The 26,987-nt window shown below is 38.3% G+C and overlaps 1 protein-coding gene across 31 annotated transcripts in view; it reads left to right on the plus strand.

The window, feature by feature from the left end:
- GTDC1 (glycosyltransferase like domain containing 1) overlaps nucleotides 1-26,987 on the plus strand; it is a 404,807-nt gene that overhangs the window by 352,714 nt on the left and 25,106 nt on the right. For 29 of the 31 annotated variants that reach the window (XR_009257563.1, XR_009257564.1, XR_009257566.1 and 26 more), the window contains one exon: nucleotides 14,719-14,828. The exons of the other annotated variants lie outside the window; for them this stretch is intronic. Coding sequence is in view for 26 of the 29 variants with exons in the window: in XM_058715393.1 (XP_058571376.1) it covers nucleotides 14,719-14,828 (110 nt within the window). In the remaining 3 variants the exon portion in view is untranslated. The remainder of the gene's footprint in view (nucleotides 1-14,718; nucleotides 14,829-26,987) is intronic. 31 annotated transcript variants of the gene reach the window in all.

Genomic DNA, 26,987 nt, shown 5'->3' on the forward strand with positions numbered 1-26,987 from the left:
GGGGCTTGAACTCACAAAACTGCGAGATGATCTGAGCCAACACCAAGAGTTGGACGCTTAAGCCACTGAGCCACCCAGGGGCCTCTCACAGACGTACTTTTAAGTTAAATCATATTAATATATAAATTCTTGCTGGCATTTTAATGTTTTAACTCCCTAGGGGTATTCATTTACTATGACTACAGCACCTTGCTAAAATTGTATTGCTATGGGGTAAAAGTCTCCCCCTGTAAGGAACCTCAGGCATTCTTAATAGTCATGGATGAGATTTGTAGACAATGGATTGTCCTTCTTATCTCTAAAATCATAGTACAGGGGCAGCAACCTCTCTCCTTGCTTAGAACCTAGACTCCTCAAGGGTTGAGTCTCCTGTTCTCATTAATCATCCTTGTATCCCAGTGCCTTCTACAAGTTCTGTCTGGCACACGAGGTTTCTCAGTCCTCCTTTATGGAATAAATCACCAACTTCCGACAAGGATATTCTGATCTTCAGGCCAAAAACCTATACTAGAGAAGAGATTTTATTGTTGTTTTGCGTTTTTATACTTTAAATAATACACTATAAAAAAATAATACCAATTAAGCAGTCCTAGAACCATAGCATGGTGTTTTGTAACAGAAAATTTTGAACATAAAACTGGTATGCCTGACATGCTTCCTAAGGTAATTGACATTCACGTAAAGAAAAGACCCTTTGTAACTTCATGGTGGACGTTACATTGTGAACCCAATTTCCAGATGAAAACAGTAAGAAGCATTTATTAAGTATCTGTCCTATGAATGCAACAAAGATATTAAACCACTAATTTCTTTCTTTGACCTAAAGGGATAAAATTTTAATTCATTTTGATACTTCCCAAGTCTAAAATGTACTAATTACATTAGCTTTTAAGCTTAAATAACTGTCAAAAAGTATTAAAAGTATAAGAATATAAAGCAAAATTGGAATAAATACCAAAGACAATCTTTGCAATAAAATGAAAAATTAATTATTTAATTCTGCTCCTCAAATACACACGGCTCTCTAGAATATAGACGGACTTTTTTAAAGTAGTGTCAAAAATAGTGTCATGGTGAATTATGAACAGTAGTGAATCGTTGGTTAAGTTCTCATTTAGAAAGAGAGATTTCCATAAAATTTGAGTCTAAAACAGAAGGAACCAGTCTTTTTTTTTTATGTTTACCTTTTTAAAAGGTTACTTTTATTTTAGAATGTTGTATGGAAAATTCAACTTTCAGTGCCATTCTAATCCATGAAAATGGATGAAACATGTAGTCAGAAAAAAATTATTTCACATACCAGTCAATGTATTTCTGTAATCCTCCCAGAAAAGATCATTATCAAACAGACCACTTCTTGCAAAAATGCCTTCTCTGTCTGATCTCTTACTTAGCACTTTATTCTCTGCTTCTCAAGACTGAGCCAGGCACAGAAATTCTTAGTACCGGCAGCCCACAAACCCTGTTGATGTTGTGCTGAGGGAGAAATATTTCCTTGCACTCAAGGCCCACTCTTCACCATGGAGAAGCACCTGGTGCCAGCTCTGAGAATCCAGGGGTATCCTCCCTCCACGTCCACCCATATGTCTGTTTGATCTTCATTATTTTTGACAGCTTTCCCACCTGTTGTGTGGTTCTGGGTTCTTGATGTCTTACTGTTGTGGAAGATGATGTGTGCACTCCATCTCTAGCTCTCCTTGTTGCTTCTGGGTAACGAAGAAGAGGAGGAGAGAGATGACCGTTTATTGTCCTGATTTCAGTTGTAATTATTGTAAGAAGATGATTTGGTATGATGTTATAATCGCCCTGGAAAGGAATGATGAGCATGTGAACTACATCAAGAAAGGAAAGACAATATTAGTAATGATAATGAGAGGTCCGTTCAGGGATTGATTGTTGATGTGAAGGTGACTCGGTTCATTGGATTAAAAGTGACCTTTTTTTTTTTTTTTTTTTGAGAGAGAGAGAGAGCAGAGGAGGGCCAGAGAGAGAGAGAGAAACAGAGAGAGACAGACAGACAGAGAATCTTAAGCAGGTCCATGCTCAGCGCAGAGCCCCCCACAGGGCTCAATCTCACAACCTTGAGATCATGACTTGAGTCGAAATCGAGTCCAAATCTCAACTGACTGAGCCACCCAGGCACCTCTAAAGGTGACATTTGACAAGATTAGGGACACAATCCTGAGAAGAAAATTTCAGTTATGGACATGTGTGTCTTTATCCACAAACAGCAATTTTACTTTAAATCCTATTTGTAACTGTGTTGTAAATAAGGACTACCATTTATTGAATGCTTATTATTCTATTTGCATGTGTAACATAGTTGACACTTTATATGCCTCTATGTGTAATTATCAAGGTAAATATTTGAGGCTCAGCAATGGTATGTTCCACTTACAATCAATAACTGATTATAAAGCGTAGTAAACTTTATTTTTTGCCCACTTACAGTGGTTATTAAACTTACTAGAATATTCTTAAATTCCAAGTTCTATAAATGAAAAATAAAACATTGATGGTTATAATAATCATGATAACAATAACAACAACAACAATAATAATAACAACAGTTATCCTTTATTGTGCATTTTCTGCTTGCCAGGCATTGTAAGTTGTCTCATACACATCATCTCACTTAATCCCCTCAACAGCCTTTTGAAGTGAGTGTTATTAGCCAGACTGTTACAGATGAAGACATTAAATCTCAGAGTAGTTTGGTAGCTTGCCCTGGATTACAACTACTAAATACCAGAATTAGGATTTTAACTCTCTTTCCATTAGGTTATATTGTCCATGTAAGCATTTTGACTTCATTTCTTCTGACAAAACTCACCTTTAGAACTATACTCATAAATGAATTGGTTATTATGAGCTTTTGAGAAGCATCTTCTTTCCTTCTTTTGGGTTTACATATGCTTCTAAAGCACACTATTGAGTGAAAATGATCTTTCACCGAATACACTATATACCATAGTTGACTGCTCTTTATTATCCATTCTTTACCAGAAATCATTTGTTCTGATACCCACTAACCGTAAGTATTTTTAGTTAATTAAGACTTTGGTTCGTGAGACTTCCCATTCTGGAGTACCTTTCTTGAGCAATATAGTTAATTTATTACAATATTCAGAATCTTTTATTCTTTTTCATATGAATAATTAGTGTACCTTTGGTACCTAATGTGAGTAGTTCTTAATAACTTTAAATCGTAAGCAACAAAAGACTAGAGTAATGAGGTTTGGGGCTGAACTTTTTTTCTTTTATGACATTGTAAAAGGGACTAAGTAGAAAAATACAGATTAATTCCATTTATAAGAATGTAAGAAAAAGGAGGAGATACATAATTAATCCTGTTTATAAAATGAAAAAACGCAACATATGTAGCAACAAGAACACATCATTTTGAGCAGGTCTTTCTAGAACAGACATTCCATATTGTGTTCCTACTTTCCCACAGTCATTGCCATGACAATCTGGTGCGCTTAGCAGTCGCTGCTGAGTAAGGGAGACTGTCTCTTCTAGGGGATCTCTGTGTCAGCCAAAAAACACAGCAGTCTTCTGTGGGTCTAGAAACAAGAAATAATATATGAAATGGACAGAAATTTTGCATTTTTCTCCATTTTTGCACTTTCTCCAATCCCTCCCATTGGAGGGATTTCTTATGAATCACTGTCCATTTTTATTTTAACATTTTTTAAATCAGAATGAGGTTTAGGAGTGGATTTTTCTCTTCAAGTTAAGATTCTTTCCCACTGATTGAAGACCTTGTCATTTCTAGATGTGACAAAATGTCCACAACTGAATATGAAAACCTGTTATTAAGAATTGAAATCCATTTCGATGAAAGACATCTAATAATGCAGACCATGTTTAATTCTCCATTAAAAAAAAAAAAACATGATCCTTCATGTCATTTAATAGACCTATCCTAGCATAGTTTTAAAAATATAACTGTCTCTATTCAGCCATGACAGAACCATCATTCATTCATTTCAAAGTCATATTTTGAGTACCTGCCAACTTCTGAGTCAAAGAGTTTCTCTGATGTTGTGGGACTTCCAGACTAATTATTATAAGGGGACAGCATACAAATAATTATGAAATAACGTAAAATAGCACTTCATGAAATCATCGTCAGTGTGTATGAATGTTGATATTGGAGTGATTCAGAGTGAGATGGGATGTCACAGGGGTGACTACTAGAAACAATAAATTTCAAGTCAGTGAGAGAGACAATGGACAAGGAGCGGCAGAGAGAGGGAGAGAACATGTTCCGTTCTCAAAAACTGCAGGCACAAGAGCTGTGGATTGTGAACAACAGAGACAAAGGGAGAAGATGAAAATGAATATGAATACCAGTGCTGGGGCGCCTGGGTGGCTCAGTCGGTTGAGCGTCCGGCATCCGCTCAGATCATGATCTCCCAGTTTGTGGGTTCGAGCCCTGCATCGGGCTCTGTGCTGACAGCTAGGAGCCTGGAGCCTGCTTCAGATTCTGTGTCTCCCTCTCTCTCTGCCCCTCCCCCGCTCATGCGCGCGCGCTCTCTCTCTCTCTCTCTCTCTCTATCTCCCTCCCCCCTTCAAAAATAAATAAAAACATTAAAAAAAATTTTTTTAAATGAATACCAGTGGTTATTTGGGATAATAGAAAGGGTAAATGGTTGATGGAAGTATCTAAATGGTGGAGGGCAGCTTAATTTCAATTTAATGGCTTTTAGTTACTGTAGAGAAGAGATAGCTAAGGAAAATCATGTTGAAGAGGATAATTGAACAATGTTTTGGAAGCTGAATTGGCAGAGGGGGAGAGGGTCTGAAGCTCAGTGGTGGTATAAAGGTACGAAGTGATAACATTGTACTTTAAAAATGGAAATTATCGGGGCGCCTGGGTGGCTCAGTCATCCGACTTTGGCTCAGGTCATGATCTCGCAGTTCATGGGTTCGAGCCCCACATCAGGCTCTGTGCTTGGAGCACAGCTTGGAGCCTGGAACCTGCTTCAGATTCTGTGTCTCCTCTCTCTGTTCCTCCCCTGCTCACACTCTGTCTCTCTCTCTTTCTCTCTCTCTCTCTCTGTCAAAAATAAATAAAGATTTAAAAAAAATTTTAAGAAAAAAGTGGAAATGATCAAACAACTCTTAAATTATTTGTATAGGAAAAAATGGCAAAGTTGGTAATAAGTTGAATGGGAGGACAAGTTTGGAAGCAGCTTCCTTGCATTCAATAATGTGTCAGGCTTGAGATCCTGGAATACTGGAAGAATAAGGACATACCGATACTAGAAAGGAGCTTGGTCATTAATGCTGTTTGGCAGGGCAGTGTTTAGTTTTTAAGTATTATAGATGAGTTGTCATCGGAAGGGCCAAGTGAAGATTCTGACTATCCACCTGATTATATAAATGGTAAAATCATAATCTACAGTAGATGGGAATAAGAAGATTAGATTCACAAGAGATGATCTAGATTTAGAGTCAATTTTGAGTAATAACTTTTTTACATTGTAGGCCCGGCCTTGTTCTAGACGTGGGGAATATTGGGTAAACAAAGGCATGAGTTCTGCCCTTGTGGAACTTGCAACGTAGCAGAAGGTAAAGCAGGTGAAACTTTGAAACTAGGATAGTTCCAGAAGTACAGCGAACATTGTAGGAAGGGGGGAAAGGGCCTTGGTTAGAGATGTGGGATGGCTGCATTTGTAGGACAAGAGGAAACACAAGAAAGAATTAAGGATTCTACAAAAGAGAAATTTGAATGTTATAAAAAGTGCTAGATGTCACTTTTAGTATTAGTTGAAACACCAAGAAATAGGAAAAGAATTTACTTAAAATTATGAAATACGAGGTAAACATTTTGAAATTAAATATCTATATGCACTGATGGAGATCCATGTCTATCATGTAGCTAGTGAAAATGGAAAGTGCAGAATGACTGGTACTGTTCTCATGTTGATAAAATGAGGAAGGTACATTTACAAACACACACACACAAATGTATGTGTTTGCGTATGCCTAGAAATAGGTCAGGAACCCTACGCACCAAACAACTGTAAAGTAGTGTTTACACCCGAAGAGTAAAATCAGGAAGAGTAAGGAATAGGGGCTTTCAGTGGAGGCACCATATATTTCTGAATTATTTGTATTTTATTACAATGAGCATGTTTTTTTTAATTGAAATAGGTAGTAAAATAATTGTAGAATCACATGCAGTTGCAAGAAATTATTAAGAGTCACCTCCTGGAATGCCGATGCTCCAAATGTTGGCTCTTCTGTTGTCCAATAGGTCTCTGAGCTTCAGTTCTTTTTTATGTTCTTTTTTAAAAAAAATTTGGTCTATTTTCTTGTGAAAGTTCACACTGAGTAAATTCGATTTATCTCAAGATCACGGATTCTGTTCCCTGAAATACTTTTTCTACTAATGAGCCCAGCCAGTGAGGCATTGTTTGCTGCTGTTGTTGTTGTTGTTATTATTATTATTAATTATACTTTCAGCACTATTATTTCCATCTCACCGACGCTGAGATTCAGCTTAATTTTTTTTTCTAATATTCATTTATTTTTGGGAAAGAGAGACAGTGTGAGCAGGGGAGAGGCAGAGAGAGAGAGAGAGAGGGAGAGAGAGGATCCCAGGCAGACTTCTCATTGTCAGTGCAAAGCCCAGCGTGGGACTCAAACCCACAGGCCGTGAGATCATGACCTGAGCCAAAGTTAGACACTCAACCAACTGAGCGACCGAGGCACCCCTGAGATTGAGCCCTTTAAAATCTGACTGGAAGCTTCCTGACAGGGTAAAATAGGGAACAAGAATAATGTATTTTCCTATATGAGAGGTAGAAACACAGTTCTCAGGGACATCAGAGAGTTTCCTAGACTGAACCCTGGAAGAAGTCTTCCAGGTGGACTGATGGGGTAGTTCTCAGGGTAACTAGCAAGCAGTTTTGAATGTGTCCCGGGGCGCCTGGGTGGCGCAGTCGGTTAAGCGTCCGACTTCAGCCAGGTCACGATCTCGCGGTCCGTGAGTTCGAGCCCCGCATCAGGCTCTGGGCTGATGGCTCGGAGCCTGGAGCCTGTTTCCGATTCTGTGTCTCCCTCTCTCTCTGCCCCTCCCCCGTTCATGCTCTGTCTCTCTCTGTCTCAAAAATAAATTAAAAATGTTAAAAAAAAAAAAAAAGAATGTGTCCCTACATGTCTTAGAAATGTTATAATTCAAAAGAAAATATAAATGATTAGTCAGTTTCAAATTACAGCCCCAGTCACCGCATTTCACAAGGAGCAACTTTATTATAGAGGGAAATAGGAAGTCTTAGTGATGAACTGGGGAAAGAGTTTAGTTCCATAGAACCTCCCAGGTCTACGGGGAAGTAATTACATACATCATGATGGTTTAAAGGTATGTGGCTCATACAGTTAAGTGTCTGACTCTTGATTTCGGCTCAGGTCATGTGCTGCGCTGACAGTGCTGGGCCTGCTTGGGATCCTCTCTCTCCGTCTCTTTCTGCCCCCCTTCCCTCTCTTTAAATAAGTAAATAAACTTCAGAAAAGAAGTATGTGTAATAAGTGGATGCCACTTAAGTAACATCCCCAAAATGGGGAAGACCCACTTCATCTTAATTAAGGTTTTTCACGGCCTGCCAGTTCTTTGAGGCATGGGTATCTGCAGGCTTCCTGGCCAAAGTTGCAGAGAAGGAGAGCTTATTGATGAATTAGATAGCTGAGTGAAATTATTGTATACAGTATCCAGGAAGAGAGGAAATCACTGTTGAAGAGAAACAACCTGGGGGCTGTATATTTTTAGCAATGGGGAGATTTTAAAGGTAATACTGTTGTGGGACCTAATGGCAAGGAAATGATTTGTTTTCACTGGATGGCCATCTGGATGGAATGGGTGGGAAGATTTAATTGGGGAGAGGGTCACTGGGTTGTAGTCTAAATACACTATTTGGAAAACCAGCAAGGATCATTTCTAAGAAAGCAGAGTGGTCACTGCTGTCAATCGTAAGAGTAAAAACATGGGAAGCTTGAGAATGAATGGAGCAGGGGTGGGACTTGGTATTGTTAAAGGACAGTTTCAGCCAAGAGAGTGCAGAGATGGGAGCAGAGTTGTAGGGGAAACACAGGAAGGAGGAAAGACAGACATAGCTCATGTTCTAAGATGAGATGACCTGTGAAAAGTCACCTCGAAATAGTACATTATTGGAACTCTTATTGTCAATAAATTTTATTGGGTAGGAGGGGTCACTTAAAAATGCAAAGACATGAGTGAAGAATTGTAGAGAAGGGAATAGAATCAGAGGCTTTAGGAAGGAAATTGGATTCAAGAACACAGGTGTCTCAACAAGAAGCTAGTGGAAGATCTACAGTTCTAATGGACTTTGGATTTTGAAAGACAGACAGGTCTCCCTCTGCTATTAAAAGGAAAGTTGAGAATATGAATGTGCAGATGGCATGAAACCCTGATATGCATAAATTAGAATTTTATTTTTCTATAACTTAATTTCTGTGCAGTGGCCCATTGCAGTAGGGTGCCAGAAAGCTCAAGTAGTTCAAGATCCTGTCTTCCATTTTCCTGGTCCCCCTTCCTCACAGGCCACAGCTGAGGGATCCCTTGCTTCTGTCTGTCTGCCAGCTGCTCTGTGATTCTTCCATGACATTCACAGGAACCGTGGTTCCACCCTCCTGCCTACCACAGCTCGGGAATCTCTCACACGCGTCCCCAGTGCTATCTGCCTAGATACACGCACTCAGACATTCACTGTCTGCAGCCGTGCTTCCCCCTCAAGGTTCTAAACCAGGAAGTATAGTGCACGGTTTCTGCGACTTTCAAAGTGCTTTCCCCTCACCTCTCCTCCACCAGTCCTTCGCGTTTCTTATCTGGAGGTGAAACGGCGACACAGGGTGGAAGGGTGTTTGCTACACTCATGTGGCATTTGGCTTAAATACTTGCTCCTGTCTGAAGTCCTTGCCATTTCTACATGCATTTTTGCTCCTGTAATCAACCGAGAGGATCGCCCCCTTTTTTTGTGTGTGAGCGCTGGAGGCCCCCACGCTGGGCCCATGCTTTTTCTGAAGCAATGGACATAAAATATCTTAGCATCTCGAGTGTGCTGGGGAGGAGAGGAGATGGAATAAATTGATTAACATCTCTTAAATATTAAAATACTACAAATACCAAAGAGAAGAGAATGAGAGCTTATTGTATATCTCCAGGGTGCCAGGCATTTCTTCATTCCAAACAACCAATTTTTTTTTTTAATGTGGGTATTATTGGTATCCCATTTTAAGGATGAATAAACTGAGGTTGTATGAGGTTATGAACATACCTGCAGTCATACTGCCGGTCAGTGGCAGAGCCACCTTTCTCTGCAGTGCACATTTCACTCTTCTTCTAATAGTCAAGTTGAAGGACAGAATGCAGTATGAGCAGTATTCAGAGAGAGCCACAGTGGATACTCTTGGTCTTGGTCAGCCATGGTGGGGAGGTCTGGTGGAGTTAGAGAGCAGCACTAGTAACATCTGAGAGAGACAGACAGAGAAGTCAAGAAGTTGGTGGCTAAAAGTATTGGTTGGATCCTATTTGAAGCAGCATTGAAGAAGCAGAAGCAGCACATGCGGAGGGAAACTAGAACTGATTATTCGTACGTCAGGCGTATGGAGGGGAACAAAAAGTTTATGGCCCTAGAAAGGACAGCAGAAAAGTTAAATGGTCGTGACAACTAACACAGGGTAATAAATGGAAGCTTTATGTTTTTGGACAAGGAACATGTCACTGAATTTGGAAATAAAGCAGTACATGATGATGAGGAAATAGAGACGGAGGTTAGTAAAGTATCAGAAAGGGAAAGAAGTTAGAGACCATGGTGTTAGAGAGATTTTATATTACTTCATATTCTTATTGCCATCTTTTATCTAATGGGTTCTAACCTCAAGTCACTAGAATCCAAGGTATGTCCAGGGCTTGATGGTCTGGAAACAAAACCACAGACTGAAGGTGCTAACTCTTTTTCTCTCATTATATGTAGGAAGAAAGAAATAAAAGAAATAAAGAATCAAAGACTATCTGTATAGAAAGAGAATGACTTTCAGTTGATGAGACATGATTTCAAATGCAGACTCAGTGTCTTCTGTGTGATCTTAAATGGAGGAATAATTGTGTTTGACGACTTGTTGAGAGGCTTAACTAAGATTGTGACCAGGTGCCTGGCATGGGATCCTGAGCATGACAGGAGCTCTACAAATGTCACTCATTGTTTCCATACTTTCATTTATTCAACACATATTTTCTCAGCAGCTCATTTTGTGCCACAGATAATGTAGTAGTCAGCATAGGCCACACTATGCTGCAGTAACGAACATCCCTCCCCATCTCACTAAGTTTACTTATCTCACTACCTCTGCATCTTTAGGTGGCTTTGCCTCCATGTGGCAGTCCAGACTGCTTTACTCTTACCCTAATGATCTCAACACAAGACCTCCTCAAGGATCACTGCACCCAAGAAAGTGCTATCCAGAACTGCTCTTAGATACTTCTACCCAGAAGTGACACAAATCAGCTTGCAACCCATTGACCAGAACTAGGTCTCTGGCCTCCCCTCCTGGGAGGGGTTGAGCACAGAGTCTTCTGTGTGCCCAGAGGAGAAAAGAACTGGATATTGATGAACATAAGTAAAGTCTACCACTACTTGGCAAGGCACTGGGTACTTATAGTGAACAAAACAGACATTACTTATCTTTCCCTCATGGAGCTCTCAGTCCAGAGTGACATGCTGCTGGGAGACAATAGTGTGGGTAAAGAGCCAGTTTTCTGCCCAGGCAATACAAGGAACCAGATCAAAGAGATTGCATTCCATAAGTATAAAGTTATGTGGGAAAATAGGAAAGGGTAACAGTTTAGTGTAAGTGACAAGTATGGAGAACTTAGAAATCCTCAATAAATATTTACTGAACGAATGTTAAATGAGGAATAAGAAGAAATTTAGCTCTACAAAACTAAACGGGAAAGGCAACAGAGAGAGAACAGATATAGGAAGAAAAAACACATGGAAACAGTTTATGCTTTTCAAATGTTCTGAATAATATTTGGGAATAAAAGCTGTTCTTGCTATATCTGCTGCTTCCAGTAAGCCTGAAATATTTCCGTGCTGGTCGCTTCTGCCATAGTTGGGCTGCTGAGAAACTCGTTCCCAGCCAGACTGTTTCATTCTTACCTATTCAAGAGTGTGGGGGATTGTGGGAAGCTTGGACTTTGACTCATCTTCGAGAATGTTTTATGATCAATCAAGTTTGCTCGACGGGCAGCTGTCAGATGTAGAGGTGTCACAAGAAATGAGGAATTAAACTACTATAAATACTGAAAATGGTATAAAGTTAGGCAAAAATCCTATGAATGCAATTTTATGGCAGAATGTTAGAAAGGGGTAGTTCCTTAAAAGCATTAAAAATTATTTATACTTAAAACTCTATATTAAACAATAGAAAACATAAAAAAAAAAGAAGAAACATCTATAGCACAACTCCTCAAGGATTAAACCATGGATGACCCATTGGATATTTGGAATGTGTTCCTCACTCAACAAAACATATTGAGTCCTGCCACTGACTGCCATTCATGCCTTAATATATGGCTGTGGCAAAATATCTGTGCACAACATCTTTTTGTTTAATATTTATTTATTTTGGGGAGAGAGAGAGAGAGAGACAGAGTGCAAGTGGGGGAGGGGCAGAGAGAGAGGGTGACAAAGAATCAGAAGCAGGCTCCAGGCTCTGAGCTGTCAGCACAGAGCCCGTGTGGGACTTGAACTCATGAACCGTGAGATCGTGACCTGAGCCGAAGTTGGACGCTTAACTGACAGCCACCCAGGCACCCCTGTGCACAACATCTTTAACGATCATCTGAATGTTAAGAAACCACCCATTTTTCTAAGAAGAAAACTGAGAAAAAATTTTAGCAAAATTGACTATGTCACTTTGAGGGACGTAAATGAAATAAAGTATCTACTTATATGTAATCTATTAATTTAGACATAAATAGTGCTTTAAACCACATACCATGATATAAAATAATTTTAGAAGTATTGCTCTTTTCCCACCCTTAAATTTCATGAAGCAGTTTTAGCCCAACTCCCCCTCCCATGCATTCTTGACATCAGTATGGTGGGTGCCATCTTTTCAGGAAGCTGGCATGTTTCCAGCACGTGTCATCTGGAACCCCGTCTAAGCTGCTTGGGGTGCAAGACTTGGGAAACTGTCATCACTGGAAATCTTTTCCTCAGCTCTAAAAACCCACTTAGTACTCACAATCTCTGGTAACCACTTATTCTATTACTTTTTTCAGTGATCTTTAAAATACTTGTTTTAAGCAACACCCAACACTTTGAACTGTTAGGTCATGCCTCTCAAAACAATTACTAAGTTAGTAGTAATATATGCCTTTGCTTCTCTTTTTACCAGTTTCGTCAAGTGAATGACTGCTAACACCATCCAAAACTCTCACCAGTAGGCATTGTTTCAGGTTAATGCAACTTCCCTAAACAGTACTTTATTCAAAATAAAGTAACTGAGGGAGTGCCCAGTATCATGAGAGACATTAGAAGGACTTTAGTATAAAATGCCTCTTTTCCTGAGGGATAATTTTGGGGAAGAAAAATCTCACTTTACGTTCGTCCATATATTATACTTTAAACAAGAGAGGGATTCATACAAATCTCTTTTGTGTTCTTATGCAAAGTGACTGTTGAATATGAAAGCTATTGTCCACCTATAAAAATATCTAAAGAAATGGGTCAGCTGCCTTATTTTTCATTTAAATAAATTGAATGAAAATATTTTTAAAAATCAAAAGGAAGCCGTAGGATTGTAATTCATTTATCTCTTATAGCAACACTGAAAATATAGGTCCATAAACCCTGCTGCCTTGAAAATACTCATATTGCAATCTTTTCATATTGGGGGAAAGCTTCTCCCCAGTTAAACCTCCTCCCAGCCCCAAACCACATCTATTTTAAGTTTAATACAAAACAAATAAACAAACAAAACAGCAAGAAATATTTAGAATAAATATTCTCTTTAGGATCTGTAGCCCAAATTTTTGAAACTCAGAATGAAAAATTTAGGCAACAGAGTGGCTAGATTTCCCTATAGTCTTCCTCTCTCTTTAAGATATATTACGTTATGTTATTTCCATTCTTTTCATCTAAGTATTTCCAAGAGAATCAGACTAAAAGAACATATTACAGATTAGGTGGCAGCTTTTTGATTGATATGGTTGAAGACAGCATATGGTGTATTCTTACTTTCAAACTCTTTTGAGTCTTTGTTCTTGCCCACAGCATATACAGTATATATGAGAACTATCCAGAAACTTCCCAGTGGTACATGTATGTAATATGCATCATTTTAAAAAGCGATGAACATTTTGCCATTGCATTCTTTATTATTTGAAGTAACTCAAAACAAGAGATACAGAGCTTAAAATAAGTTGTTACAGAACTCAAATTCTATAAGCTCTTATAATTCCATAAAATTATAAATGCTGTTTTAAAATGTTAATCAGAAGATGCATTTGTTTTAATTCTTGATACTGAAAATATTGACTGAATTGTGAATTAACACATTTAGGGTTGCAGATGTCATTTTTCATGAGATTTCCTGAATGATGTAATTTTCATATTTCATATAGCAGTTTGATCAATTTACAGATTTATTTTACATAATTAGTTGGTAAATGAGAAATTCAATTGCTGATATATAACTATTTCTCTGCAATATAAAAAAATAAGTAAAAATTCTGAATTATAAATAAAAAAACAAATATTTTGAAGACATCTGGTCCACATCTGTCTGAAATAAGATAATTTAAAACAGTGCAATTAAATGTAAGAAATACTGAAACATTCACACCTTAGAATGTAAAAAATAACTCATTTCATTTTAATGTGATTTCTTGAACTGATGAATTTTTTTTTTATTTTAGTGTCCTTTAGCCCCTCATTCTGTCATTATAAAGAAGACTGACAAGCTAAACAAACAAAAATAATCCATGTTTTTCAAAGCCTCTACTAAATGAAAGAATTATCTTTATTACTATTCTTTTATGAGTTGACTAACCTCCACTCCTGAGTTAATACTCAGCGGACTTAGACTCAGGCCTACCCCCTTTTGATGTATTTATAATTCTCCATTCAATTATTTAAAATGAGAGATTAGTGAGAGAGTCTGTAATCTTGCTCCCTAAATTGTGCGTTCCTTGTGGGCACAAAGGGACTGAGTAAATGTGAGAGGAAGGTATTCAGACCCCTGAAAATGAAAAACATCTTTGGTACGTTCTCATGATCAGTAGAGAATCGTCCTTTGAAGACTGGTCTTTTCTTTTGTTCAAAACCCATGTTAAGTGGAAAATTAACCATTTAGGAGAAAGGAAAATACACTAGACTTTCTATAGTCTAACCAAAAAAAATGTGAAAAACAAGGTAGATTTCTCCTTTCATAAAAGGCTACGGAGCCTTAAGATTTCAATAGAACTGGGTTTTGATTCATGAGAGAGAAGTTACGTTCATGAAATCACTCAATGCCGATGCTACAACTTAAGGTTATAGGGGAAAATCTCTGCATGGATGTCAGAAGCTCCCTTAACTGGCAATAGACCACGAAAGGAATTGATACTGTGAGAAGTGAAAACATCATTCCTGACACATACCCTAAGGTTTCACAAGTTATATTTTGTGTGTTTATTTCCAGGGAACATGATAAAGATCCAGAGAGTTTTTTTAAGGTATTAATGCACCTTAAGGACTTAGGACTCAATTTCCATGTGTCTGTCCTTGGAGAAACCTTCACAGATGTCCCAGGTATCTCTTTTGAATTTTCTAATGTGTAATTTTATAGATGACATAAGCTCTACAACTGAAGTATTAATTTCCATGTTTCCCTTTGTCAGAATAATCAAGATGAGCACTGTTAACCAAAAGATTATACGATGGCATTAAAGTGTGATTCAATTAAAAAAATACTTAAGTAAGCATTCTTTGATTTAAGTTGAGAACGTGAAGTCATCTCTTTTATCAAATATAGTTTATACAATGTAACTTGATGTAAATAAAATATATTGCTTTAGGCATCTTAACACTTAAGGAAAGCGGGAATTTGTAATTGGATGTACAACCTCTCACCCCTGGGGTCACTGGTTTGAATCCTCCTCACGTTGGTAATAGCCGAAATACATTACCATCTGTTGAGGTGGACTGTGTGAAGCATTTTGGCATCAGGCTTGTAATGTGGAGTAGCCCACAGTCCACATCCTAGTTGTCATTGGCTGTGCCTTGCTTACTGAGTTGAGAAAACAAACGAAACTCTGAAGCTGATAGCAGCAGGCCTTCTCATCCCTAATGCCACACGGAGCCTTTTCAGAACCATTTCCTTCACCTTCATCCTCAGTGGGCATGTTCGGGTCAGTGAGATGAGCATTCTGACCCCTTTCATAAGCACTTAATTGCTCGTATTATTTTAATTGAGGAATAATTGACATACGGTATTATATTACTTATGGTATTATACTGGTACAATAGTGATCTGACATTTGTATACATTGTGGAAATAGACACTACTGTAAATCTAGTTAGAATCTGTCACCTTCCCAAATTAATGCAATATCATTGAGTATATTCTCCATGTTGTAGATTACATCCCTATCACTTACTTATTTTGTGACTGCAACTTTATACCTCTTAATCTCCTTCATCCATATCGTCCCCCAACCCACGTCCCCTCTGGCAACCACCAAACGGTTCTCTGTATCTGGGAGTCTGGGCAGGGGTGGGGAGGTTGTTTTGTTTGTTTTGTTTTTTTAGATGACACATATAAGTGAAATCACACAATATTTGTCTTTCTCTGACTTACTTCAGTTACCATAATACCTTCAAGGTCTACATTGTTGCGGATATCAAGATCTCATTTTTTATGGCTGAGTTGTATTCCACTGTGAGAGGGGTGTGTGTGTGTGTGTGCGCGCGCGCGCATGTGTGCATGTGTGTACGTGTACCAAGTCTTCTTTATCCATCCATCCGTCAGTGGACATTTAGTTTATTTCCACATCTTGGTTATTGTACATAATGCCACAATGAACATAGGGACGCATACATCTTTTCAAATTAGGATTTTTGTTTTCTTTGGATAAATACCCTGTAGTGGAATTGCTGGATCATATGGTAGCTCTATCTTTAATTTTTTTGAGGAACCTCCATACTGTTTTCCATAGTGGCTGCACCAACTTACATTCCCACCAATAGTATATGAGTGTTCTCTTTTCTTCACATCCTTGCCAACATTTGTTATTTCTTGTCTTTCTGATAATAGCCATTGTGATAGGTATAAGGAGATATCTCATTATGCTTTTTATTTGCATTACCCTAATGCCTAGTGATGTTGAGCATCTTTTTCATGTGTCTGTTCGTCATCTATATGGAAAAATGTCTATTCTGGTTTTCTGTCATTTCTAAATCATATTTTTGGGTTCTTTTTTTGTCATTGAGCAGAGTTCTTTCTATATTTTCATTATTAACCCCTTATTGGATATATGATTTGCAATTATCTTCTCACATTCATTGGTTGCCATTCCATTTTGTTAATGGCTTCCTTAGCTGTGGAGAAACTTTTTAGTTTGATGTAGTCCCATTTGTTTATCTTTGTTTTTGGAGTCAGAGCCAAAAAAAAAAATCACTAAGGCCAACATCAACGAGCTTACTGCCCATGTTTTTTCATCTAGGAGTTTTATAGCTTCAGGTCTTACACTTGAGACTTTAATCCATATTGACTTAATTAATATTTATAGTGTTCTAAGATGGTGCTCCAGTGTTATTCTGGACAGGTAGCTGTCCAGTTTTCCCAACACCATTTGCTGAAAAGTCTTTTCTTTCCCTAGAATACTCTGTATGCTGTTCTATTGATCTGTGTATTTGTTTTAATGCTGATACCATATTGTTTTGATGACTATAGCTTTGTAGTGTAGTTTGAAATCAGGGAGCCTGATCCTTCTAGCTTTATTCTTTCTCAAGATTTTTTTGGCTGTTCATGTGCTTTTGTGGTTTCATACAAATTTTCTAATTATTTGCTCTAGTTCTATGAAAAATGTCACTGGAATTTTGATAGGAGTTTCAGTGAATCTGTAGGTTTCTTTGGATAGTATGGGCATTTTAACAATGTTAATTCTTCCAATCCATGAGCATAGAATATGTTTCCATTTATTTGTGTCTTCTTCAATTTTTTTTTTCACCAATGTTGCCTAGTTTTCATTTTCGCAGTCTTTCATCTTCTTGGTTAAATTTCCTCCTAGATATTTTATTCTTTTTGATGTGATTGTAAATGGAATTGTTTTTCTTGAATTCTATTTCTGATAGCTTGTTATTAGTGTGTAAAAATGCAACAGGTTTTTGTATATCAATTTTGTATCCAGCATCTTCAGTGAATTAGTTGATTAGTTCCAACAGTTTCTGGTAGACTCTTTAGAGCTTTCTGTATATACTATCCTGCCATTTGCAAATAGGGACAGTTTTACTTCTTTCTGTCCAATTTGTATGCCTTTTATTCCTTTTTCTTACCTAATTGCAGTGCCTAGGACTTCTAGTACCATATTGAATAAAAGTGACTAGAGTGGGCCTCCTTGTCTTGATTCTGATGTTAGAGGAAAAGCTTTCTACGTTTTAGCTTTTCACTGGTGAGTATGATGTTAGCTGTGTGTTTGTCATTATAGCTTCTATTATGTTCAGATGTATTTCCTCTCTACCCACTTTGCTGAGAGTTTTCATACATGGATATTGAATTTTGTCAAGTGCTTTTTCTACATTTATTAAGGTGATCGTATGATTTTTATTTTTCATTTTGTTAATGTGGCATATTACATTGATTGGTTTCCAGATATTGAACTTTCCTTGCATCTCTGGAGTAAGTTCCACTTGATCAAGTTATGGGATCCTTTTAATGTATTGTTGAGTTTGGTTTGCTGCTGTTTTGTTGAGGAATTTTACATCTATGTTCATCAGGAATATTGGCCTGTAATGTGTGTGTGTGTGTGTGTGTGTGTGTGTGATGTCCTTGTCTGCTTTTGGTATCAGAATAATGCTAATCTCACAAAATGAATTTGGAAGTTTTGGTCAGAAGTGTGGTAGAATAGGACCAAAGTATGGAGGATCGTGATAATCAAAGTAGATTAGGGAAAAGTAAGAAATAAGGAACCTAGACCTTGAACAGGAAAGAAATGTGATGAAACTTGTATTTTAGAAAGATTTATCTTTCAGTGGTATGTAGGCAGATTCACAGTAAGACATTACAGTGATAATCCAAATGTAATTCTGGAGGTGGTGGCTGAGAGATTAGTGAGAGGAATGTATGACAGAGGTATTCTCAAGGAAAACACAGAAATGAATTTAGAAGATGGATAGCTGTAGAAGGAAGAAGAAAAATTCTGCTCATTTGCAAAGCTGGTGAGTTCAATTCTGTTTGTGGCAGCATTGAGGTGTTTGTGGATGGACTGAGAAGTGTGGCTGGAGGAAGTCCCTAAGCAAAAGGCTTCTCAGCCAGTTTTACTGGCGAGTAGTTTTAAGCCAGCACTACAGAAAAGACTAAGGTTTTACTCTCAGGGCCATGTTCTTGGGATCACAGTCTCCCCTCCCACACATTTACGTTGAGCTGTTTAGAGCAGTATGGAATGTTGTAAGCAGGGTGGGGAGCATTAGGGGCCCAAGGACTGAGTGCTCAGTAGTTACAGGTCCAATCTTATTACCTAACTTTGGCTAGACTTCAGCATATATTTGCTGAGCATTATAGGAGAGGATTTCCACAGTGCAGAAGACTTGGTCTCCACCCTCAGGGAGCTTTGCCTTGGGCAGACACTTATATACAACTAACAGGTGCCTAAGATGCTGTGAAGTAATTAGGGAATACTGTGGAAGCCCATAGAAGAGGGTATCCTATTATCTATGATGTTTCTAGTCTCAACTGGGAGTCCTTTTTGTCATAGCCTCTAGTCCATCTCTGTCCTTCCAGACGTGAGTCAGCGCTCCTCCTGGTCACAGCACTTCACCTTGCACATAAAAGCAATCCGAGTTGTGTGGATGAACGAGCCTGGCAGCTTTCCAGGTTGTGTTCCTGGAAGGCTACCTTGCCAGTCTTTACTCCAAAGTTTTCCTAACAGGCCATTCTGTGTATTTTCAGCTGTTCTTATCATTGTTCCGGTTTAAGAAGCACTTATGTAGCACTCACTGTATTCCAGGCATTGTTCTAAGCTATTTACAAATGTTAACTCTAACCTTTCATAGCTGTCTTGTTCAGTATTATTACTATCTCCATTTTTTCAGGTTGGGAAACTAAGGCACAGAGAAATTAATTAAGGTCACATAGCTAGGTAGTAGTTTTTACCACTGTGTTAATGCTTTATGTGTTCTTGTTTTCCAAATTGTTTCTCTAAGTTTAAATGTTATTTTTTTCCCCAGCTCACCATCTAGAACTTCACAAAAAGGTTACCTACCAGGCATACATTTATTTGCCTGTTACCTCTTCTAGAGGCTACGTTAGCATATCTAAAACCCATATCATAAACCAACTTACATACTCTGTAATACCAGCCAGAGTACTTACTCTGAATGCTGTTAACAGTTATAAGAAAGTGGTTTTCTTGTCAATAATTACAATAATAATGATTATTATGCTATTAATTGCTACTATTTATCGACAGTTTGCCTTTTACTTGGTCCTTTGCCACATCATTTACTGTAATGTTCCTGATAAGCGCGATGGAGTAGGTATTATGATCCCACCTGATAGGTAGAGAAACTGATACTCTGAAGGCTTAAGTCATTTTGATTGCACTGCCTGTAAGTTAAACTTTTCTCTTTCACATGTAAGCTTAGATGTACTGGAAAACTAAGAAAGGTTTACAATCTGACTGCATGACCATTCATTACTCTCTTTTTTGGCTTTTTTAATTGAGATATGATTTATATATAACATTTGTGTAAGTTTAAGGTGTTCAGCATGTTAATTTGATACATTTATGTATTTTGATATGATTACTACTGTAGCTTTAGCTGAATATCTGTATCATATCACATAATCATCATTTCCTTTTTGTGGTGAGAACATTTAAACTCTAGGCTCTTAGCAGTCTTGAAGTATACAATACAGTATTGTTGACTGTAATCACTATGCTGAGCATTAGATCTCCAGAATTCTCTTCTAGCTGCAAGCTTGTGCCTTAATTACTTTGTATCCAACTTTCTTCTCCTTCCCTCTGCACAGACCTCTTAGGGAAATCTAGCACATCTGAGTAATGGCATTAATGCCAATGAGTTTCACTGCCCTTTTGATGAAACAATCTCCATTAACTTTCTTTTGAAAACTGTAATAGAGCAACATTGTAGAGTCTCCATACTATTGATTATTTTCAAGTGTGTTGATTATTTTCAAATTATGTTGTTGTAAGGTTTTTATAACCCTTTTCCTGAGAAGTGTGGTAGATTAAGATTATTGATTCTAGTTTATAGATGCATTGTTTATAGCTCTTTTGAGTCATCCTTTTTTTTTTTTTTTTCCTGAGGTGGGGAGGGGCAGAGGGAGAGAGAAAATCCCAAACAGGCCCCACACTCAGCGTAGGGCCTGATGTGGGGCTTGATCCCAGAATGGGAGAGAGCAGAAATATTTGGTGAATAGCACTGTTGACCACTATAGTTCTTTAATATGCATCATGATCTGTGGCTCATTAGAGAGAAAACCAAGCCTATCCAAGATGTCTGCCTTAATCTGAGCGAGTCTATTGCCATTGAGTAAAGAACTCTTAACAAGTATTAGAGTATTGCCAATAGTCTTCTTGCCAGAAACAACCTAGCTGGTGTCAAAAGACACGTCTAGCAACCATATACCATAAGGCAGAGCAATATGAAGTTGAATCGGCTTGTGGGAATGGAGTTAATGTCCAGAGACATTTTAATTGTTATAACTGTTGGGGTAGGGTGTTACAGCTAGTGGGTAGAGGCCAGGGATGCTGCTAAATATTCTACAATGCACAGGAAAGTCCCCCCCGTACTCCCACAAAGAATTATTCAACCTAAAATGTCAGTGATGCCAAGATTGAGAAACTGATTTATAGGAATTGAAGTCAGAAGATCAGGTTAGGACTGTGTCCTATAGCTTTCTCGGCTAACCTCAGTTAACCCACCTATAGAATACAAAGCAGGAGATGAGAAAGAGAAATAATAACAGTAAAACCACCTGCCGTACCCACTGCAGTAAGTTATAATGTGGATTTCAGTACAATTAATTTGGAGGAAAGTGCTTCCTTAACTACCATGCAGATTTTGTTCTAACATTCATGGGCTTCCTTCAGAGTCTGTATATGGAGTAAGTCTTTAATGCATTTTGGATCCAAAGAAGATATTAATAATGCTGAACCTCAAAGGTTTATTTTTGACATTATTTTAAGTATTTTTAATTCAGAAAATTGAAGGACCATTCTGCTACATAAATCATCCATCAGACTCCATGTTACAAATGAACCCAGAAACCCAGAAGCTCCTCAATGCAAATATTTCCGTTTTGACCAAGTCTCATGACAGGGTCACATTGTTAGCCCTTGATGGTTTAAAAAAAAAAAAAAAAAAAAAAAAGCAAATGCTTAAGTTATCAAGTCAATGGAATGTGTTTGTATACTTAGTAATTTCCCACAAATGATAATTCTAAACAATTTTTTTTCTTTGAACAACCAAAGCCTTACAGCAGGGGTTCATCTTTCCCTACTGCAGACGTGGGGGAGAGGGGTTTTAGTGGTAGCCATTGGGGGACCAAAAAGATTGCAAAGAAGGTAAAAACCTGAACTACAGTTTTGGCAGACAGATATCCTTCTGGTTCACCTTTGATTTGAGATTAAGAACAGTATGTAGAAAGCTTCTGGTTAGTATCTGGCATGATAATGGTTATTGCTATGCTCTTGGCATATTCCTGCTCCTTAGTTCTGGAGTCAAATGGTGGATGATTATATAGCATTTCCCTCCCTTCCCATCTCCCTTTTCACTCCCAGCTATGATCTCATTTTCAGAAAAGCAGCTACACTAAGAGGGGGAAATAATAGAAAGTTTCTAGGAACACAAATAGCTTATGTCACATTGATACAAAGGTATAAAATTTTGCTACAAGGGGATTCTAGCAGAAGGAAAGCTTATTAATATATTGATCAATGTTGAATTGCAAGATGATTCCATATGAGATGAAAGAAATGTGTCAGTAAGATTAAATAAATTCATTCTCCCAAGACCATGCCACTCCAAACCTTTCCTTCTCCTTTTTTTTTTTTTTTAATGTTATTACTACCTACTTATTCCCCTAATGTAGAAATATTTACTGAGTCCTATCGTGGTCTGGCACCATATTGTGGACACCTGGAGTAGAAGATATGGTTCCTGCCCTCTAGAATCTTACTGTCTGGGAAGCAACAATGTTTTTATAATTGTTTCATTAAACCATACCCTTGTTTATATTGTAACATTTTCAAATAATTTTGAATACCTTACTTCATAATCTACATCAATGTAGTAAGCATTCAACCAAGTATTAGCAGCCCAAATTTGTAGCTGAGGAAAATGATTTATATTGGCCACATTTAAGTAGCATGGATCTGGGGCGCCTGGGTGGCTCAGTTGGTTAAGTGTCTGACTTCAGTTCAGGTAATGATCTCACAATTCGAGCCCCATGTTGGGCTCTGCACTGACAGCTCAGAGCCTGGAACCTGCTTTGGATTCTGTGTCTCCCTCTCTCTCTGCCCCTCCACGCACTCACACTCTGTCTCTTTTTTTCTATCAAAAATAAACATTAACAAAAAAATTTTTTTAAGTAGCATGGATGAGGTAGATTCTCAGTGGACAGAGCCACCTTCCCATGTTTGTTAATAATAAGCATACAGGTATTTTCCCAAGAGTATGATTGGGGAAATCAATTTCCCAAGAATATGATTTAAGACAGAAGTCTGTCTCTCAGTCCTTTGCTGAAGAAAATAACAAGATATATTGGGAAAGTAAGGAAGGTTCTAAAAATGCAGACATATATGCTCTTGACAAGAAAGAATAAATACAAGAATAAAAATGACAATATCTCTTAACATAATTTATTAAATTAACAAAATTCCAATGAAGATGCCAAAATATTACCTTCTGTATCTTCACAGCATACTTCTAAAATTCTTATAAAATAAATAAATAAATATAAATAAATAAATAAATAAATAAATAAATAAATAAGCAAGCAGAATATCAAAGAATTCTCTGGCCAACGAATCATGAAGGAAAACATGCCCTACCATATTCAGAACATGTATGGAGTGATAACTTTTAAAAGAGTACTTTGCAGATTCAAAAGCATGAAAGTAGAGAATTCAGAGATAAATGCAACTTGTATGTAAACTTAATATCCAACAGACTGAGGGTAACAAAAATTTATATTCCAGGTGTAAAATATACTTTTAGAGAAAGCAAGAAATTAAATAAATAGTTTCAATGCACAAAAAAAATCACAGAAGAAATTAAGTATAGATTTTAAATACATATTATAGATAAAGGTTTGCAAAAGCATCAACACGTTGTAAGCACAATAACTTACCGAACTCTAACTCTGTGCCAAGAGCAAGGCTAGGGCTTTTACTCTGGTATTTCATTTGGTATCACAGCTGTCTTCCCAGTAGGTACAATTACTGTCCTCTATGTACGAGCAAAGACACTAAGGCTTAACTTAAATAATGTGCCCAAAGTCACACAGCTAATAAATACTAGAGATGGTGATATCCAAAGAAATAAACGGTAAATCAAATTTGAGGGAAAAATCTAATTTTACCAGTAAAGAAGTAAGTATAAATATAAGGAATATGATGGAGCGGTTGCATGGACCCCAGAATAAAAGTAAAGGCATATCCTAAGGAAGACTGGCCAGTTTATGGGAAAACATCTGCATGTATGGTGATGGCAACATAAAATATTTTTCCTGAGCTATGTAAGTTACTGTAACCTTTGTCTGACTGGGTGAGTTCTTTTTTTTTTTTTTAATGTTTGTTTGTTTGTTTATTTTTGAGAGAGAAAGAGAAGGAGCAGGGGAGAGGCAGAGAGAAGGGGGGCAGAGGATCCAAAGCAGCACAGAGCTCTGACAGCACAGAGCCCAATGAGGGGCTCAAACTCACAAACCAGGAGATCATGACCTGAGCTGAAGTCAGAAGCTTATCTGAGCCACCCAGGTGCCCCAGACTGAGTGATTTCACATCAGAGAATATATCCCATGAAAATACTCCTATGTCTTGCTCTCGCTTCTGTTCCCTTTCTCCCAGTTGTAGCCCTTAATCTTCTGGCATCTTGAATCCCACAGAGGTTTCAGATTGATCTCAACTCTCTGGACATTTTGGTATTCAATGTATGCACCCACTGTTAGAAGAGTTCTTTCTAAACCTAGGCCATACAAGAAGAGAGTCACAACCGTGTAACAGCAAGAGAAATATGTCTCACAGATTTTCTGCAGGATCAACATGAATTTCCTTGGTAGCTAATGAAGTTCTTCAAACCCCAACCCCAACTTGATTCCTTATGAATTCCAGTTCTCTTTCCCATGTCCGAGGCACATCTGTGCATTTACCCACCTCCATGTCTTGTGTTACTTGTTGATTAAATTCCTCTGCCCCGCCCCACATAAGCATATGCACACGCTTTCTTCCCCTAGCACAATCTCACCTCCATTGGTGCTTCTTGACCTTTACCTGCCCTTTCCCTTCCTGTCCTAATTGCCCAGAGCACCCATATTCATTCCATCTTGCAAAGCAGATATCACACTGCACTGGGATCACTTGTTGTCATAAGGGGCCATGGTGTAACTGACCAAAGATGCTTTGTGGATGAAGAGTACAAACTCTGAAATCGAGGGAGCTGTAAGAGCAGAAGTCAGCAGTGCTCCCAGTTAGAAGGGCAGCTCCCCTGGCCCAGCTCTCATTTGTACCCCCAATAAGGGTGAGGTTCCCATTCAGGACTTGAGAACCTCTCTTTTCCTTTCTCAGGAAAGGCTTATTACCTCTGCCACTGCCTGTCCCTCCCAAATGCTCAGGGGACTCACTAGACACAAGTAACTGGTAACAAGTCACTTCTGTTCCTCCCCTAAACTTGAAGCCTGCTTGAAGTCTATTCCCACATCTTCTATAAGTGCAATGTTTATCTTTTCTACCAAAACCAGAAAAGTCAGTTTTGCCACTCTCTAGGCAAATTCATTTATTCATTGTACGGGGGGGAAGACCATGAGTATAATATGTTCTGGAATACAATTCCCAAAACATCTCTCAAGAAATTGTTCTCTAAAGTTGTGACGATGAAAACATGACTGAAGAAAAATGCTCTTTCATTTTCATAAACAGGAGTCTTCAAAGATTATGAGAAATGTGCACTTGGGGAAGCCTCGAGAAAATAGAACAATTAAGTAATGACTGGGAAAAGGTCAAGACATTGATGAACCCATAAGAAATTAGAAATAGACCCTATTTTTTAAAGTATACGTGTACATATGACAAAAGGTTGGTAGATAGGAGGTCTTAGAATGTGGCTTTTGTACCTTGCTTTGGTATTTTATCTTTTTGAATCCCTATAGTTTTATATGGTCATGATTTGGAGTGTAGTGTGGTCAAAAGAATATGTGCCCCCAAAAAGGGACTATGGTAGAAGACCTGCCTGTTTTACAAACTCTTGTTTCCTGCAATGCCTTATTGGCCCAGGAGTCTCTTGACAGAAAGCAGAAATAGGGAGTGAATATCCAGATCCAACCTAGTGAGTTTTTCCAGCTATATCTCTCCTTGTCCAACTTGGCTATTTTACAAATGGAAACCATCAAAGATACATGGTACAATGGAATGAGACGGAGGCACAGAATCCAAAGCAGGCTCCAGGCTCTCCGCTGTCAGCACAGAGCCTGACGCAGGGCTCAAAACCATGGACTGTGAGATCATGACCTGAGCTGAAGTGGGATGCTCAACCGACTGAGCCAGCCAGGGCCCCTGGAATGAATTCTATCCTGGATTTTAAAAGGCTCAGGGACTGCTGGCCTGACTGCCCTGATCAGCCACGCCTCCTCTTTCAGCCTTTGTTTACTTATTCATAAAATCAAGTCATTCAAATTAAGTTAGAACTAGAAGGGATCTTGGAGATTAGGGTGTGTCAGCTTTTAAAATGGGGTGCATGTCCCATCCCCAAGGGAATTTCACATAGTGACACTTTCTGCAAAAACAACTCAGATAGTGACACTTTCTTACTGTGAAAACGACAAGCATAGTAATTCTGCTTTTTCAAAACATATTTTATGCCGTATCGTTCTGCTGCCTGTCTGCACTCCAATCCCAACCTCCACCCTCAGGTAGTTGAGAACCATTGATCGAGGCTGTCACAGTTATTCCAGCCACCCTTATGGCTGACTAACAGTTGCCCAAGGTTCCATCCTGTAAGCCTTTGCTAACTTGAACTTCCTAAAGCTTCATGCCTCTCACCTTCCCCTTTTCTCCTGCCTTTATCAAATAAAGTACAACTTCACTGGTCTGGATTTCTCAGTGTGGTTTCCACTACCTTCCTAGCCTTACTTCGTGAGTGTCCCCTGAAGGAAGCTCACATGTGACTACCTAAACCCTCTCCCTCCTCTGCCTGTCAAAGCTCAACCCATCTTCCATGATTCATCTCACCCGCCTTCCCTGACCTCTAAAACAGATATGCTAACTCCCATCTCTGAAGTCCGCGGGATTTTGTTTATACTTAGCTGTGTATTTGTCATACTTCAGTAAGTTAGGTGTTTCAGGATGGTGACTGTATCTTTACAGCTTCATATGACCCAAAGATCCTAATAAAGCAATGTTTTGAAACGTTTGACCATGATCCACACCAAGATATACATTTACATTGTGACCTAGCGTACACATGTGTGTATGCTTATTTATAATTGAAACAAAACTTTCATAACAGCACATA

The sequence above is a fragment of the Neofelis nebulosa genome, chromosome 2 (genome assembly GCF_028018385.1).
Source record: "Neofelis nebulosa isolate mNeoNeb1 chromosome 2, mNeoNeb1.pri, whole genome shotgun sequence".
In the NCBI taxonomy this organism is placed as follows: domain Eukaryota; kingdom Metazoa; phylum Chordata; class Mammalia; order Carnivora; family Felidae; genus Neofelis; species Neofelis nebulosa.